Source organism: Odontesthes bonariensis, chromosome 21 (assembly GCF_027942865.1).
Source record: "Odontesthes bonariensis isolate fOdoBon6 chromosome 21, fOdoBon6.hap1, whole genome shotgun sequence".
Classification (NCBI taxonomy): domain Eukaryota; kingdom Metazoa; phylum Chordata; class Actinopteri; order Atheriniformes; family Atherinopsidae; genus Odontesthes; species Odontesthes bonariensis.
The window spans coordinates 28,678,077-28,697,337 of NC_134526.1; the positions used below are offsets into that span (position 1 = coordinate 28,678,077).

General features: G+C 41.9%; 1 protein-coding gene across 1 annotated transcript in view; it reads right to left on the bottom strand.

Annotated features, from left to right (window-relative positions):
* Positions 1 to 589: 589 nt before the first annotated feature.
* rarab (retinoic acid receptor, alpha b) overlaps positions 590 to 19,261 on the bottom strand; it is a 44,221-nt gene continuing 25,549 nt past the window's right edge. The window contains exons 4-9 of the mRNA XM_075453876.1: positions 16,151 to 16,311; positions 15,823 to 15,999; positions 15,470 to 15,674; positions 14,826 to 14,893; positions 2,926 to 3,016; positions 590 to 2,725 (exon numbers count right to left, since the gene is read on the bottom strand). Coding sequence (XP_075309991.1) covers positions 2,490 to 2,725; positions 2,926 to 3,016; positions 14,826 to 14,893; positions 15,470 to 15,674; positions 15,823 to 15,999; positions 16,151 to 16,311 — 938 coding nt within the window. The 3' untranslated portion in view covers positions 590 to 2,489. The remainder of the gene's footprint in view (positions 2,726 to 2,925; positions 3,017 to 14,825; positions 14,894 to 15,469; positions 15,675 to 15,822; positions 16,000 to 16,150; positions 16,312 to 19,261) is intronic.

Genomic DNA, 19,261 nt, shown 5'->3' on the forward strand with positions numbered 1-19,261 from the left:
ATTTTTTATTATTATTTTTTTAAGAGTTCAAAATGTGAATAAATAAAATTCATTTTCTCTGTAGCACTTCATGGATTTCGTAAGTAACACAAATTGTTGTTTATACAAAGTGTGAATGTAAAAAAAGAATATCTTCATTTTAGATGTCAAATAGTATTTGCGGCTCTCTCTTTTCCGTGGAAACCGGGTCAAAATGGCTCTTTGAGTGTTAAAGGTTCCTGACCCCTGATCTAGAAGAAGCAGAATGTACAACACTGACATGTGTGGACTAATTAACACAGCAATAAGGTTTATGCTTTATGTTCATCGTTGAGTCATGAGCAGCCTCTACTGATAATAAGGTTAATAATACTTAAATGCAAGCAGCGTAGCAGTGGGATTCAGACTGCTCTACTAAATCCCTGTGTTTCGTAAAAAGATCAGCCAATAACTGAATTTTGTGTTGTGAAATATCACAGAATATATTGTTGAGTACGAAATACACATTTAAATCCGGTTTTAGGATGTTTTTTCTCTGACTTGTAGAAGTCATCAATATACATGCAGCATGTCACGGTGAACACTGCTTTAAACAAACTGCAGCCGTAAGAAGAAAATCACACGCTTTTATTGAACTCCCTGTATTCATATACTGTCCAGTGAACTTTACCTTGCCACACATTAAAAGAGACAACCATAAAATACTTACAGACAACTTGTACCTGACAAAAAGGGGATGTTGCAGTGAGGCAGGGAAGCTGTGTAGACTGACTTTGACATTAAGTGGTGCGGGTTATAAAAACAAAATACATTTAGAGGTTTGGCAATGGAAGAAATCCCTGATGATGCTTTATGACATTTTAATTCAACCTCCTTCAAACCAGGACTTGACTTTGGTTGGACGTGCCCACCATCGTATTTGAGCAGCAGGAGCTGTACCAGAAGTCCACATCATCCCATAAATAATGCTGCAACGTAACACACAGAAATACACCTGCCTAAAGCTTTAAAAACTCTCCAGGTGTTCATTAAATTGATTCGAGTGATGGAAACTTGATGAAGGATTATTTTTTCTCCTAAGTCCTGATGTCTCTGTGAGGGGAGAGAAATTGGGAAGCTGGGAAAGTTGTGTATGCGTGTGTGTGTTTGGTGGGATGTAAATGGCAGGGGTAGCTGCATTTGGGAAACAGTATGGAATAAACACATGTACATTTAGGAAAATAACATTGTGTTTCTGTCTTAGTCTTAACTTCTTTCACAGCCTTTGTTATATTCAACTATATTACATGTAAGGGTTGTGTATATGAAACTTTTTTTTTTTACATTAAAGGTGAGGAATCGTCTTTATACACATCTGATATTTAATATAATTCATTCATCCCATAGGTTTGCTCATAATCAACTGCTTCTGATGAACTTTTTCATCAGCCCAAAATAAGAAAATTGAGACTGTATAGAAAACACAAAAAAAGCACCGAAATCAAATGATTCCTTCACTTACTCTGATTTTTGCTTACATGTAAACAAAGAAACCCCAAGACATTTCATGTTTTGCCTTGTCGATGTCGTTCAATTCATTCATATACATCCATTTTTTGCATTTAAGGTCTGCAGAATACAAGCTATGACCGGGGGGGGATTCAGGGCTAGTGCTGAGTTAAAAAAGAAAATGTATAAATACTTTTTTTTGTTTTTATAAACAGGTGACTTTAATCATGAATTGGTACAAAAGGAGCATGACAGGCTTTGAGGAAAAAAGATGGGTAGATGCTCCAGCTTGTCACGTGTGAGAGAATCATTGAGCTAAGTGAAAAATATGAAAAAACAAAAAGATTGGAAGGGATTTTCAGAATCTCATTAAATGATGAGAATCATTTCAGCGTCTGTGCTGGACCGCTGTGATTTCTGATCCCTCTGAGGAAGAAGAGGGCACAGGTAAAACAGACCCATCGGTAGTCCGGACCTGTTCCCAGTGGAGAACGTGTGGTACATTCAGAAACAGAAAGCTGATGCTGTGTTTGCAGGATGAACTGGACAAAAAGACACCCAGGACTCGTCATCACTTGGTATCCTCGATGCCTGAACGTCTTTTCAGAGTTGTGAGAAGGAAAGACAACATAACAAAGTGGGAAAAGCTTTACTGTCCCAACTGTTTTGGAATGTGTTGCAGACCTGAAATTCAAAACCGGGATGAAATTAAAGGAAGATGACAAGAATAAACATGAGATATGTTGGGTTTATAATGTCTGCAATGAAATAAAATAAAAAAGCAAATGAAAAATCTTGTCCCAGCTTTGACTGATTTGGGGTTGAACGTAACGTGTTTTGCATCTGAACCATGACAACTGAGCATAATTCAGTCCTCACAGTATTGTTGCACGCTGACAAAACATGTCGCCAATATTCCGTTACCAGTTCGGACATCTAGACTCCACAGATGACTCACTGTCGTCCAGGAAATGCTCTGTTTTGTCCTCTAGTTCTCTTGTAATGAGCCTCTGAGAACAGATTCAGCTGAGAGGGGAACGAGGAGAACATGGCTGGGGGCTCGGTTTGGGCGACGGACTCTGATGGCAGCGTTCAGGTTCCATTTTGTCCTCTTCTCTGCCTTCACCTCTTCCTTTTCCACCTCCTTTCCCTCCTGATCCATGCCCCTCCAGCCCCTCAGAGTTCTCCAGCATCTCCTGGATGAGAGGAGGCATGGAGCCGGGGATCTCCATCTTCAGTGTGATCACTCGTTCTGCTCCTGGGAGAGGAAAAGGAGAGTCAAGAATACAGGACAAGTTCATGTAATTAAGTTTAAAAAAAAAAAGCAGCTTACATCTTAGAATGCTTTTACAAGGCTCCCATAAAGAGTCAAGCACTTCAGATAAGAAACACGTCTTCCGTGTCTTTCACTGTATGTATGAGTGAGACTGTGTGTGTGTGTGTGTGTGTGTGTCTCACCCTTCACACTGATGCTCCTCAGGTCAGTGATCTTCATCAGTATTTTGGGGAACATGCAGGGCTTATCGGGCCTCCTCCTCCTCACATAGATCTGAACAAACAGTGATTGTTGGAATAAAAAAATGAATAATTCTAGCTTTTCATTCACTGCTTTGAGAAACTAATTGTAATTCTAATTCACTTCAAAAGCACACTGACCGAATGTGATAAATTTGCCACTTTTCATACAGTTTCATACTTTTCTGACTGTTTCTCAGATAAGGTCCTGGCTTGATATGAAGACCGTCGCGTGGTCACACCTCAACTGAAGAAAACTAATGACAAGTACCAGTTTTAAAACCAACCGTGGCACAAAAACTGTTGGAATCAAAGTCATTTCAATATCAGCAGTGACTCACACAGAACTTCAGTTTTACAACAGTTGGGACGCTGGGTGAAATGGAAATAAAAACAGAATGCGATGATCTGCAAACCTCATAAACCTAGATTTTAGCTGTTTGGTTTTGGAAGGAAATGCTATTATGATTTCTTGTGACCTGAAGTTCTTTTGCCTACCGATGTAGAACGCACTTATTGTAAGTCGCTTTGGATAAAAGCGTCTGCAAAATGACCGTAATGTAATGTAATATTCACAATAGAATAAAGGAAATGTATCAAATGCTGAAAGGGAGATATATTACAGGTGAATGAAAAATATCTTCTCATCTTGAATATGATGGCGGCATCACATTTAACCCTCTGGGGTCAAGAGTATCATTGTAGTATAATTTTTGACTACTTTCTCCTTACCCTGCCTTGTTTTTTCCAGCCTAACCTCCCACATGTGACCTTACAGTTTTCATTTTGACATACTGTGTTGATATATTGCACCGAAGAACCCACAAAAAACATCAAATCCGAGAAGGAAAATGTTCGATTTTTTACTGTGAAAAGCACAGCAAGCACTTTCCGTTTTTTCCATTTGTTCTCGCACCAAACATCACAACAACGTTCAGGACAAAGCACGGAATAAATCATTTATCACAAGTCTGCTTTTACTTGGCCTATCAACACAATTAAAAAAATGGTATACAGATTGAAGCGTCGTGCTGCCACCTCATCTTAAATCAGTCATGTGATTTGGACGCGCTGTCGACTCCAGAGGTTTAACAAACAAAAAGGATGGAAAAGTAAGTGGTTCTACAAAGACAGCTGGAGGAACGTGGCAACTAATTAGGTTAATTGGCAACAGGTCAGTAACATAACTTGGTATAAAAAGAGCGCCTCGGAAATCACTGAATGGGCTTAGGAGCACTTTCAGAAATCATTGTCTGTGAACAAAGTTCATCATGCCATTCAAAAATGCAGGTTAAAGCACCATCATGGAAGGAAGAGGCCATATGTGGACATGATCCAAAAACACTGCCATCTTCTCTGGGCTCATAGAAGAAGAGTTGAGATGCTGGACTGACCTGCCTGCAATCTGGACCTCTCAACAACTGAAAGCATTCAAAGTAACAAAGAAGACCCAGGACTGCTGAGCAGCTACAATCCTATTTCAGACAAGAATGGGACAATGGGCCTCATGCAAGAACCACTTGTACAAACAGATTTGAGTGATTTAAGAGAACTTGCCGCATTCACCAATTTTTTCGTATTTTTCGTAATTGAATCGTCACATGAAATAGTTAAGTTTGCTTGACTAATGGATCGTACATTTAATTACTTTGAAGATATCATAAATAAATATATATATTATACCCCATAATTATGCTGACATTATTCTGTTTGACTTAAATTATGGACTAATTGAAGGTTAATTTGACTCTGTATATAACAATGCCTTAGAAGAGAGTATGTGTTCCGACAGCGTGTAGATATCCTTGCTGAGACAGACGAATGACTGACATTGCAATTTAGGACTGTGCCAAGGACTGTACTGCTGCAAATATGCAGCTTGCTAGAGCCACAACTCCAGAGAGAAACACGCCGATCAAACCCAATTCCACCACACGTCCAGGTCCTCATCACCCTTGGGCACGGCAACCTTTCAGAGGGAGATTGGAGACAGATTAGGTGTGTCCCAGTTGTCACAGCCCGGCTCTAAGGCTGCAACTAAGATGGGAGACAGACAAGAGTTATTAATTTCGAAAATAACTTTTATTCACATAATTATCTAAGCTTTTAAAACATAATCCCCAGGTGTGGCTCAATCAGCCTGATAAGCACTCCACCTTACTCCCTGCAAAAAGGAAAAAAACAACAAAAAAGACAGGGACAACTAGTGGAGCGGAGGGGTCGTCACCCCCCCAACCCAGCACCTGAAGAAGCGAGACACAGCGATGGAGGAAGCATGAAAAACCAAAGTATTAACAATAATGGCACAGTACAAACTTAACAGCAAGGTGCTCTAGATAAAGCGTCCCCCACAATGTTATCTGAGCCTTTAATGTGGCGGATGTCCAAACAATAAGATTGCAAAAATAACACCCATCGCATTAATCTGCGGTTTGGATACTATAACGAATGCAGGAAAGTTATTGGACTATGGTCGGTATAGACCACCAGAGGAACACTGCCAGAATCTAGGTACACTTCAAAGTGCTGCAAAGCCCAGATGAGGGCAAGTGTCTCTTTTTCAATAACAGAGTAGTGAAACTGAAACCGGTTAAAATTTTTGGAGTAAAAACTCACAACACCACAATCATCACTCTGAAATAACACCGCACCTGTACCTAAATCACTCCCATCCACGTGCAGTTGGAAAGGTGGTACACCATGCGTGGAGCTGCAAGCACAGGAGGAGAACAGAGGACAGATTTCATAGTGACCCTATTTACCTTCCGGTAGTCCGTACAAAACCTGGGACTCTTGTCAGACTTATCTACCAACAAGCAAGGTGACGCCCAGCTAGATGAAGAGGGTTAGGCAATACCATTGTCAAGCATGTACTGTATCTCTCTGTCCATCACCTTACGCTTCTCTTTCGACACCCGGGAGAAATGTTGGTGGATCAGCTGCACCTCACCGACATCAATATCATGCTCAATTAGGTGAGTTTGACTTGGTACGTCACCAAACAAACACAGGTACTCATTTATCAGAGCAGACAGCTCAGCGCACCCTACCTCAGACAAATGCCCCAACAGAAGTTTCATATTGTTCAGGGTTTCAGAATTGTTTAACCTCCCACGCTATACAAACTCTCATCAGGTTGGATAACACAGTTAACCTCTGGTACAGACAAAAAACTCAAACCTCCTACTGCAGCAGCCACAGACACGGCCTTACCAGTTGTTGTCTGTTCCTCACTTTTGGATGTGTAGACCTGCCGAGTATAATAAGGTTTCAATAAATTTACATGGCAAAGTTGTGTGGACTTCCTATGCCCTGGTGTTGACTGCAAATAATTTTGGTCTGACAGCTGGCGTATCACTGTAAACGGGCCAGTAAACTTAGCCTGGAAAGGGGAGCTGACAACTGGCAACAACACAAGTACCTGATCACCAGGGCTAAACTGCCGCTGCTCAGCTTTACGGTCATAAAGACACTTAATTTTCTGGGAAGAGGTCAACTTCTCTCTAGCCATCTCCCCTCCAGCATGGCAAAAATCATTAACATAATCAACCAAATTAGTAGGATTAGTTCCGACAGCCCCACAGCATCATGCAACAATTTGAGCGGCCCGCGCACTGTGTGTCCAAATACTAGCTCATTTGGACTAAACCCGGTGCTCTCCTGCACCACTTCATGAGCAGCCAACAGAAGCCATGGCAGCCCATCCTTCCAGTCCTGGTTTAGTTCAACACAGTAGCCACGCAACACAGATTTCCGGGTCTGGTCAAATCTTTCCAGAGCCCCTTGACTTTGAGCATGGTACGCAGAAGCTTGATTATGCTTTCAAAACTTGAGCGAACAGATGAGAAGAAAAGTTTGATCCCTGATCACTCTGGATTATTTTTGGAATGTCAAAGATGGAAATGAACTGCGTCAGAGCCTTTACCGCAGACCTAGCAGTAATGGTGCGCAGCGGGTACGCAGCTGGATACCTTTAGCTCTGACACATTACTGTCAGCAAATAGTTACTACCAGCCTTGGAACGAGGCAAGGGACCATAATTTAAATGTTCAAATGGCTGCAAATTGCTGGAATAGGATACAGAGGAACCGGCTTAATACTCTGGTTCGGCTTACCGGTCATCTGACATGTATGGCATGTTCTAATGTACCTTGACATATCCTTTTTTTAACCAAGGCCAGAAAAAGTACCGCAGAATGTAATTATAACTCTTGTGGACACCCAGATGCCCAGACTGATCATGGGAAGCCTTCAGCACCTCACTGTGAAACTTGGAAGGAACAACAATCTGTCAGACCAGGTCACCAACACAGTTTTTCCCACGCAGCAACCATTTCCACACCAACATCTCATCCTTCAACACGTACCCACTTGCAACACTCTCTGCCTCCTCAACAGTGAGAACCTGGTCAAACAACTGACTCAGAGAGGGATCTGCTCTCTGCTCCACCAGCAGGTCACTGCGAGAAACAGACAAAAGAGACTCAGGGATGTCTACAGCAAAAACCTCACTCAGACTCAACACGGCACATAGCTTGTGTCAACGCACAGGCCATGAAAACTCCAGGAAAACACTGAGCACTCTCATCTGGCTTTCCTGTAACAACACGGGAAGATGTTACTATGGGTGGAGGTGGCAGACCATCAGCCCACACGTCTCCCAGCAAGTTCATTACCAAGAATAACATCCATCCCCTTAAGAGGAAGTGCAGGACGCACCCCCATGACAACCTTACACTGAACCAACCCTCGTGCAGCGTCAGTTTATGCAGTAGAACAGGCAACACTGTTAGCCCCATTCCCCACATCAAAATATAGTCTCCAGTATTAGATTCCTCAGAAAAAGGCAACACAGAGCTCACAATATATGAGTCTCAGAATTTTTAACGGCACAGTGGCATCACTCCCAACCAAGTCTTCCAACAAGTCTTCACTTTATGTTCACTAATGTACACAGCTATATGACCAGGAACAGAGTTCTTAAACTGCTCTAGAACAACCAAATTACAAAGTACACCAAAAGTGCTGACCTCCAAGGATGCACACCACCGATTGAAATGAGTCTCCAGACTTCTCCCAGCTCCTAAACCTTTGTTGGTAAGCTTCCGGCACCAACTCATAAGCTGTCAAAACATCATCCTTCACAGTGATGTAAACATTACTTTCAGCTACTGTGAGAGCAGAGTACGCTTCCTGCGCTTTACCTGTTAACACACATTGTAGCAACAGTGTTCGGTCTGAATCTGTCCGTCCCCTACTCTCAGCTCAAACAGGGAGAAAAATGTGTCCGGATCTTGCTCATCAAACTGAGGAACCAAGCGCAGGTTGCTGGCAGCATCAAACGAACCAGAATTTGACCTACCAGAAGCATAGCCAGCACCCTCTAAACTCAGCCTACGCTCCTCCACTTCCAGCCATTTCACTTCCAGCCTTTTAAGTTTCACCTCAGCTTGCAGTAGAAGCAACTCACGCTTCTGTTCAAAAGTCAAACTGCCATTACTAGACACAACAGCTTCCGAAACTGTACCAGCAGCCTACAACTCACCAGGTTTGATAACCTCTGACTTAGCCTTGATAATAGCTTTGATACTTTCCTTAGACCACCTATCACTGACCTCCAATTCAAAATGATCAGGAATCCTCAGCAACTGATCGCGTGTGTAGCGCTCCAGCCCCTTCTCAGACGGATCACTCAAAAAATCCTCCACACTAGCCAGGTAACACACAATTACCTGTCCAAAACACACTACACCAACCAATGCAACTGAACCAGATTACTATAGCCTACTTACCTGAGTTGAGCCCCCACAAAGACAGCCACAACGTCACAGTTGAACCGTCCCTCTAAAGCCTGATTTATACTCAGAAACCAGGTCGTCTGCGTGTGTGTCGCAGTTAACGCAGACACTCTGGTGCACCTCCTCAAAATTGTAACTCACCGCAGACAGTGCCGCAGACATCGCCGCAGGGAGGAGAGAAAGGAGGCCTCTGATTGGTCAACTCTACATCCGCTCTACACTATGCGTATTTCCGGTTTGCTAACCGGCTGACGCTAACCGTGACGATTCTTTCGCCTCTCTGCCAGCTCCAGTAGTAGTAATATTTCTTCTATTTCTAGATCGATCAGCTGCATCTCAATCAAAGTGCTCATTCGTCCAGTCGCCATTGTTGTTGAATGACCTCCGTAACCGTAACACCCACAATCCTAGCTTGTTCGTGATCGTCCCTCTTGCGTTGTGGCGTGGGATTAACATAGCGCAGACATCGCTTCAAGGCATAAATCAAAAATAACTGCGTCGTGTCTGCGACAAGCTCACTGCGACACACTGCTGCGAAGTATACACGAGCCTTAACTGCCTCACCAACATCTAGCTAAGCGCCCCCCTAGTCTTCGAATGTTACTTGTGGTAGCTTTTTAATGCACCAACGCCCGCGAGCCCGGTAAAGCAACTGATATATGGCGACTAACCTGCAGCTCCGGATGTGCTCCCGAGACAATTGCTCTGACCACGTTCACAACACCATAAACCCCCACCCCACGAACTTCAAAAGGGAACTTGCTCTAAAGCCTAACGGGGACAGAACAACCGTGATTTACTACGGCCGCGTACGGGACCCAACAACTCGGTGCCGAACAAAACACACGATCTCCAAACAGACTTACAGCAGCTGCTTCACTAACCAAAACAACCAACAGGCTAATCACTTTCGTCAACTTCTCCCAAAAAAAACCAAAACAATCTCACCTTAATCCACAACAGAAGACGTACCGCTCACTATAGCTACAGCTGATCTCTAGCGTCACAGAATAAGCGGGACGAACGGACGAGCCCCCATTTGTCACAGCCCGGCTCTAAGGCTCCAACAAAGATGGGAGACAGACGAGAGTTTTTAATTTTGAAAACAACTTTTATTCATAAAATTATCTAAACTAAGGAAATGTAGAAGTCAATTGTCAATAGTGTATGCATGCATGAGTGTGTGGATGTGTAAGTGAAAACAGAACAAAACAGCAGCCGCCCCATAACCTGGTCTAACCAAGTCAATCCAAGAGAGGGACCATAACTGGCAGGGGAGGAGCTTTTAAAACACAAGCCCCAGGTGTGGCTCAATCAGCCTGATGAGCACTCCGCCTTACTCCCTGCAAAAGGGAACAACAACAACAAAAAAGACAGGGACAACTAGTGGCTCGTCACACAGTCCTCTGTGAGTCGCGCGCTCCCCTTGGTCATCAAAGCTCTCATTAGTTTATCACCCATGGTACATCAAATTTCCATACACCGCTGTTGAACAAGTACAAATTAAGATGGACTTTCATGCCATGGCTGAACTGCCAAACATAATTGGAGCAATAGACTGCACACATATGCATCAAAGCACCTTCACCTGACGCGTTCCCTTTCCTCAACCGCAAACAGTACCACTCCATCAATGTCCAAATCATATCAGATTCCAAATACAACCTTGTTGTTGCTCGATGGCCAGGGGAGCACACTTTGTGTTGCAAAATAGCGCAGTTGGCACGTGTCTTGCGCATGGAGATGGCTGTCTTGTTGATAATGACTTGTCTGATTGTTAATAGCAGCGGCTGGCAAATAGAGGGCGCTAGGGAGCCGCCCTCCCAACAGAAAGCATCATTCATAAGAATTTTACGAAAATGTCAAAATTTCAAATTTTTGTGTTTAAAATATTTATATACCTAGTAGCATGTGTAAAATATAATTAAAAAAAAATACAAACTACTGTGTAAAATCTGTTCTTCCTGCACATCCACTATGTGTATGTCTCAAGTTCAGCTCTGGGGCGATGGAAAAATCGCCCAGAGGTGGGGTTTTGTAGCAGATTTGCCAATAGTATAATCACATTGTCAAACATATGATACAAATTCATCCTATCAGCGCTTTCAAAATAATTCCACGAAGGGCGAGAATATTATCGTCAAGCCTAAATAGGCGGCATCTTTCTACATGACAGCAAGCAAAATGACAACCCGATAAGACCAAGACCTAACTCTGTAAGATCTCTCCTTCAAGACCCATTTGAGAGGAGAACTTTGATGGAAAAGCTGTGGGTAAAAGAGTTGGGCCCGGATCAACCTAACCTTGCTATTAAACAGCCGGCAAGCGAGAAGGTAAAGCGATACGTGAGAGGCTTCTCTCCTAACTGGTACACCAGAAAGGCTTGGCTATCTGGATTTTCCGTGTATGCTTTTAGAAACAACTGGGACAGATCCCGCCACAATACTATTATTATTAATATTCAGAATTTTCCTTTGTGAGTTACTAAATTAAGATGTTCTGGTATTGGTCAGTGTTATAGTGTTATTTCATGATGGAATAAAGTAATTGTTGAATGCATGAACGAGGGTCTCCCCCTACCTGAACCAGCCCAGGCAGACAACATTCCAGAAGAGCCCCCACATGGACCACCCTATCAAAGTGCCATCAAGATGAGGCAACAACTGATTGGACAGCCTTAGGGTAGGCTATCATGCTGTAATTAATTGAAAACAATCAAGAACTTGACTTAGGCTATGTACACACGTAGCCAGGTATTTTTAAAACCGAATATTTCCCTCCCTCCGTTTATAAAATAATTTGTATCTACATTACCTCGTTTTCGAAAAAAACGCCTTCCACACATAACCGAACATCTGCGTTTTCACCTGTCTTAACAACCCAAATGCATTTGCTGTTTTGCGCAATCTGCCCTCGTCAGCTAAATAATAAAGTGTGCACGCAACTTTTTTGAGCACACTGACAGGTGATCGCATGACAGTGGACTGCCCCTCGATATGAGGACGTAATAATTCCAACAGCGACAGGAGTGAGGACCGGGACATTGTCACGCCATTCCTCTGGGAGTACGACTTGGGCGTGTAAAATCAAGGCAGTAAACAGCGCCTGCACAATAATAACCACCACAGTTCTCAAGGCATCCATGCTTATTCAGTAAACAAAGGTCGCACTTTAGACTTTAAAGCAGATTTGTTGTTGTTTTGGCGCATATTGTGACGTTCGAAAACGCAAAACTCCGGTTATCTCAGTCTACACGCAGCTGCATAAACGGAGTTTTCAAAAATCTTCACTTTGCCCAGAGTTTTTAAAAACATTCGTTTACGATGCGGTTTTTATGCGTTTTCATGTGGATGACAGGTCCAAACGTAGAACATTATATTTGTTTCAGCAGATACCCGGCTACGTGTGGATGGGGCCTTAGAAAGGTTTTTCTTTTACATTTTATCATTCTGAAAAAATTTGAACACATCGGCTATGTATGCAAGACTATTTGATATCTTCTCAAACGTCCCAGACATATTCTGAAGAAATTTTTATGCTCTTGGTTTTTCAGAACTGCATCGGATACCACTTGTGTGCGTGGGAGACGGTGGTGAGCTGGAGCATCAGATGGTCCTGGCTGTGGTGTAATGCTGCATGTAATTGCTCTTCTTACTGTACCATTATGTAAGGGCTGGATAGTGTAAAGGTAAGATTGCCACCTTTCATGTGGGTGACCTGGGTTCAAATCCTGTTACTACCAGATCTTTCAGGATCTGGTAGTAACAGGCGAGTGAAAGGCGAAGAAATAGACAATGACATGGACAGGAGGTTCAGCACCATCACAGACTACATTAACTTCTGTAGGGACACTGTGATTCCAGTCAGGACTGTAAGGTGCTATCCAAATAATAAAACTTGCGACTAGTTAACTTTATAAAGAAGGCGTAATCGCTTGTTTGCTATGGGTCGGGTCGGGACGGGACAACATTGTATTAAAAATATAAAATATTTTTATGGGACCAGCCGTCTTCTTTCGGTTGAGCTAATCTAACGTGACGCTGAAGCTAGCAAGCTTCCAGGCATGATCTCGCCTGGAGGCACTAAATCTAAACTAAACCAGTCTAAACTGAATTCTATTTATTTCTATGGCCATAGAGCCATATACAGATACAGAAAAACTCGCCCAATTCCCATTTTTACCCGCAGACGGTCATCCAAAACAGCCCAATCTGGCAACACGAGTTTACGGAGACGAGTGCTTTGATGTGATCTTCCCGCAAACGTGGTCACTTGATTCATATGAGGCTCTAGCAGGGACTTTGCAAATGATAACGTATTGTTGTGTTTGCATATCATGATATTATCATGATATTTTTTTTTTGGGGGGGGGGAGACACGTCATCAATTGATCCGCAAAAAGTCCGATCCCCCCGAAGCCCGGTGGATAATTCGAACACTGAGTCACAGCATATTATGTGATAGGGCCACTGAAACATGTTATGGCTCGTTTGAAAGCTGAGACTTTAAACTGTTTGTGGGTCAAAACTGCGTGTCTCTAGGTGCCACCATTAGCGAGCTATCCTTAGCTAAACCAAGGCGGGTCTCCACCAAAATCAACAACAAACTGAGATATCTGGGCTTTTGTGAAACGTGCGCTCTTTCAGCCTGTCGCACTTTAGATACTTACATATCCGGGTCAGAGGATTTGCGTCGTGTCGCATGTTGCAAAGCTAACCTGTTCATAAGACCGCCTCCTTAGACTTGTCGCGTGTCTTCTTCTCCTTCTTGTTGTTTGTTTATGTTACTTTACCGTCACCCTCTGGAAACCAACACGTGCGAATGGACAAAATGCGGAAATGCACAACAATCAATGCAGCGTTATCAAAATTGTTCTTGAGTTGACGCAAAGCCATTGGCGTAATGATCAAAATGTCCAGATGATGACACCAGTTTTTGACTGCCATCTATGTCAGTTCTGTTCATCACATAATTACAAAAATCACACAGAATGTGCATTAGAATGTATAGATTCAGAATCCATAAAAAAACGTAAAAACGTATTTTTACCATTTGGGAGCCAACGCATGGGCAGTAAAAACGTAGTTTTATGTGACTTGGGAGTCAATGTGTTAACAGTGAATGCTGAGTTCTTCTGAAATTTATTTATTTAGTCAATTATAATTATTATTATTGGTGTTGTTGTCTAATATACAATCATTATAAATGCTACTTGACTAATTTGAATTTCCCCCATTGGGGGATGAATAAAGTATTTTTCTATTTATATTCTATTCTATTCTATGATGAGGCAACAACTGATTGCACGGCTTTAGTTGCAGATGTTTTTTTTTTAAAGCCACTTTCATATGAAACCATTTCTTCTTTGTTTTGGTGACATTACGAACTACAGGTGACACGGAATTAACAGCACTCGTAATTTTTTCCCCATTTCTTCGCTTTAACGGGTCCCGTAATTCAACTGCTGACACTGCTGAAAATGACAGATTTTCCTTTTTGGATCTCTGAAAGCAGGACTTCAGTCTCAGAGACCGTGAAGTTTTTCTTTTTGCACCTTGGCATTCTCATGACTCAACACTCAACACTTCCTGGCACAGGAAATAGGAAGTATAGCCTTATATGGTATTATTTTGGGCGTTGATTATGCAAATTTACTATTTACTATCCTCGTGCACGTGTACTTAAATACGCACGGGTGGCATTCATCATGTTTACGCAGGTCGTTTACACACTTTTCCAAAGTTAAGAGCGTTTGTTGAATCTGAAGTGGCGTGTTCGTACGAGACCTTCGTACAAAAGAAGTGAGAGAAATTTACAATAAGAATACGAAAATGTTCTTGCATGAGGCCCATTGTTTTTGTTTGCCATGTGGAAAACTTTTTTTATGTATATTAATGTTGTTTTATTTAAACTACTTAATAATTATTAATAATATAATAATAATAAACTGATGGTGTCTTTGAATAGAATAGAATCACATTTATTGTCATTACACCTTACAGCATAACGAAATTGTAATACCAGAATAACAATTTGATACCAAACCTTTAATGCTTCTAGCATTGGCTCCTGAAGAACATCCACCTTCTCTGATTCCTCCAGGTCCTGACGGTCTGCACATGCGCACACACACACACACACACACACACACACACACACACACACACAAAACAAAAACTATTTATAACACTCAATAGGACAGAAATCTTTACAGTCCGCTGCACAAAGCTTCAAGTATATACGAATATCCTCTTCCATCCGGAAAGAGGTACAGGAGTATCAAAACCCACACCAACAGACTGAGACACAGCTTCTTCCCCAGAGCTGTAAAATCCATCACCCCATACCCCCACACATCCACCCCTCCACCCCCACCCATAGACTGATTATTAAAAACCCCTGCAGACAGACACTCGCACTGCACTTTTATTTGACTGACTTACTTATGCTGCAACATGTGCAATACAGTCACAAAACAATAGGATTGCACTGTAACTTTTTACTTTAACTTTAACTTTTTTTATTATTTTTTGTATAACTTAGATATCTTTATACTGTGTCCCTTATATCTTTTTGTGTATCCCAAGCCAAGAGCTCCTGAACTAAATTTCATTATGCCTGCATAGTGACAATAAAGATTCTTGATTCTTGATATGTTTTACTAAAATTCCTGAGACTGATTGCAGTACCTCCACAGAGCAGACAAATGGCGCTCAGTAATCCTGTTTCTGCATCGTCCATTTCAAGCGGGAGCAGTTGGTTGGCGAAGGAAAAAACCAGGTCTGTAAGAGGTCCGAACCCTGCGTTGTGCATCTGGGTGCGGTTCAGGGTTAGGCCATCGGAGAACGTCATGGTGTCCTGGTCGGGGGTGTAGCGTGTGCAGATCCTCAGAATCTAGGCAAAGGAAGCAGAGAAGCCACATAGGGAAGTTGAATAACTATTATCCTAACGTCCCAGCTCTGTCACGAATACATTCTCTCGCGGGGTAGATTTATCTGGACAGAATTATTTAATTTAATAAATGTGTGCATAAACAACTCACCAGTATGTCGAGGCAAGCCGCCTTGAGCAGGGTGATCTGATCAGCAATGGTTAGTGTTGTGAAGCCAGGAAGCTGCTTGGCAAACTCCACTGTCTTAATGATGCATTTGGTGGACAGCTCGCTGAACTTGTCCCACAGACTGACATCCAGAGCAACACGGTGCTCAGAGCTGTTGTTCTGCAGGTTCAGGAGAGAGAACACAGACAGTTCTGTTTCTTTCTCCAAAAAAGCTGAATTTATCAGAATTATTTTTAGTTATTTTCATCTGAATTTCTGGATTGAAATATGCTTAACTGTGCTAGCAGAGTGCCAGTGTGTGTGTGAGTACCGTGGTGTATTTTCCCAGCTGGCAAAGGGAGGGGAATGTGTCCAGATGCGCCCTGCGAACCCGTTCAATCATCTGCTCTGTGTCTGCCGACAACACATAGATCTCTGAATCCCCTAGCCGTTTCTCCTCCTTCTTCTTCTTTGTTCTGTCATTTCGCACCACTGTCGGTGGAAATAAAAGACAAAAAGATTATGCTCAGACGTTTCAAACTTTTTCTCAACTTCATCTGCTTCAGTTCTGAGGTTTCACATATTGGAAAAAATATTTGGTCCTCAAGATTTTAGAATCAGGCTAATACAAGCTCGGATGAAAAACAACCCTTCCCTCACCCTCCAGCAGGTCTGTTATCATAATGCTTTTTTGGAAACATCAAAGAGGCACGAGGGTTCTGCAGCAGACAGTCGATTACTCACCTTTCTCTCTGTCATGTGTGTTGCATGTTTTTTTTTTTGCTATTTTCCTTTTTCAGGTTTTTCTCTGTCCTATCCCCTGACCTCATCTCTTGCTCTGCTATTGGTTGTAGCTCCTTAATGATGGCGCAACTTCACCCACTCCGACTCTTTAGAAATATCAAACATGCAAGATATTTAGTCAGGGACTAGCCTTTCAAATCACATCTTTACTCGTCTGTCCCACACCTGCATTTGTCAGTGATGTCAAAAATCCGTCTTTGAATCTTGATGTCTAAATTAGGCATTAAAATTAGAAGAGGCTTTCTCTTGGCAAGCCATATTTGTCTTACTCTCTTTGTCTTTTTCTAATTGTACTGTCATGAACTTTAAGATTTAACATGCTAAGGCTTGTAGAGTCTGAGATGTACTCTTGGGTTCTTGAGTTTTGGGTTTTTTGTATTTCCTCCTTGGCATTGTGTTAACACATACAGCTGAATGTTCCAGAGCAGCAAATTACCAAAACAAACCAAGAATCTTTCTGCCATTTACCCTCTTGATTTGTATGGAAACAGGATGTACTTACTATACTCACACATTGCATGTTATCTAAGTTTTATTAGATAAATAATGAAATGTTGCTGTTGTTCAGCTGAGGTTGTATTACCTCATTTTAAGATCTCCAAAGGATCAGATGATTATCTTCTCTGTTCAGATCCATAAAACCTCAGAATTGAAAAAAAGTGGACTTTCTGTTTAGCACGACTGTATGTGTTCATCTCTTTCATTAAATTAGTCAAAATAAACAGATGATTAAATTACTTCATGTTTCAAATTGCAGCAAAATCCACCAAACAGCAGCTCTAAATATTATTAAGTAGCATAATATATGTCACTTGTTAAATATTAACAGAAAAAGGACAGGATCCTTTTTTTTTGGAAATATTCCACAGCTGAAAACTTCCTGAAGTCTCAGCCAGTTGCTTTGCAACATCATTGTTATGACAACTAAATCAAACAAACAAGGCTGCTTTCCAGCTGCCTGAAGACATTTGATTTACCTTTAAACGGAGAGTAGCTGGGTCTTTACCCTTGTTTTCCTGACTTTATGTTAAGCTTAGCTATGTCTGGATTTTACTGAACTGGGGGAGTGGTGTGACTTCAACTTTTCTGCAAAAAACATAATAAATTATTCAATAAAACATTGGTCTATGAACCATGACCACTACCTTTTCAATAACTTTTAAAGGGTGCCGTGTGATAAACAGTGCCTGCTGGGGTATTCAAGATGGCGGCGTAGTAAGTGGTTGACTTTTTCTAAACTACACCACCGCACTCATATTTCATACAAAACTCCTTTGATAGACAGGTTTCCTTTAGGTGCTTTAGCCATATCAAAACAGTCAAAGCAAATCATTGGTCTCTGTGAGGACTTAGGACATGTGGAGGTTTGAAGGACACCCAACCCTGCAGATAAAGAATTCCCCTTCTTTTCTAACCCTCACAAGTGTTATACAAGAATTGATTACTTTTTTGCCTCAAAACAGCTTATAGAATCTGTTGTCTCCTGTTCAATTGGAAACATAGCGCCACATTCAACAACAAAACAAAACAAAACCCGGTAAAAGTAAGGAGAGAACAAAAAACACCACAAAGAAGCTAATATGTAGAGCGGGGAGGCCACCGTGTTCATGGTGATATTAATCATGGACGATCACATCAGGCGTCTAATATCGAGGCTGGAAGAGCACACAGAGAGAGTCAGGAGACGAAGGATTGAGCGCAGGCGATACTTTTTCATTTCATGAAGTAAGAAAGGAGAGCAGAGCGCCGCAGACAAAGGAGACAACGTGTAAGTTTAACTTATTAAACACCTGCCGGTTGTGTCCGTGTCGTATGAGTAAACATTTCAGCCGTGACAGCATGACATGGGGCGTAGCTACCGACCACCAAACACCTCCGTCAGATGTGTTCTATAGAACCCTGAAAAGACCAGACCTCGGAGAAGGAGCTAAAATGGTTATAGGAACTGAGGGAGATGGTCCCGAGTTCCTGTATGTCCGAATGCGGGAGAAAACGGCCCCGCGGATTAAAAGGTTATTAAAACTGCCAAAGGTTCCTACAGTCCGAAAGCGGCTAATGGCTCTGTGGACTTAGATCCACAAATGTCTAATCCAGAGGGGTACCAGACAGGGCTGTCCTCTGTCGCCACTTTTATTTGCAGTGACTATTGAGCCTCTAACGGAAGCCATTAGGAGAGACCCTTTAATGGCTGGATTGCATGTGGGTGAAAAATCCCATAAAATCCCAATATATGCAGACGATGTGTTGTTGTTTATGTTAAACTCCTCTGTATAAATCCCTCGTCTTATTCAGATTATTGACTCAGATTATTGATTCAGATTATTGATTATTGCTGCCTTTTCTGGATATAAAGTTAATTTTTCCAAATCAGAGGCAATGCCTCTGGGTAATTTACAACAACCACCAAATATTCCCAATCCCAATCAAATGGTCCTCTACAGGTTTCATATACTTAGGTGTATACATTACTCCTAAATTCAAACAGTTGTTTCAAGCCAACTTTAACCCACTATTTGATCAAATTAAATAAGATTTGGAGAGATGGAATAATCTTCCCATCTTATACAATCATAAAATAGTGAAAAAACTTCAAGGGGAAGTTTTTTTTTTAAAACCTGGACCTTATCTCTGGCATAAA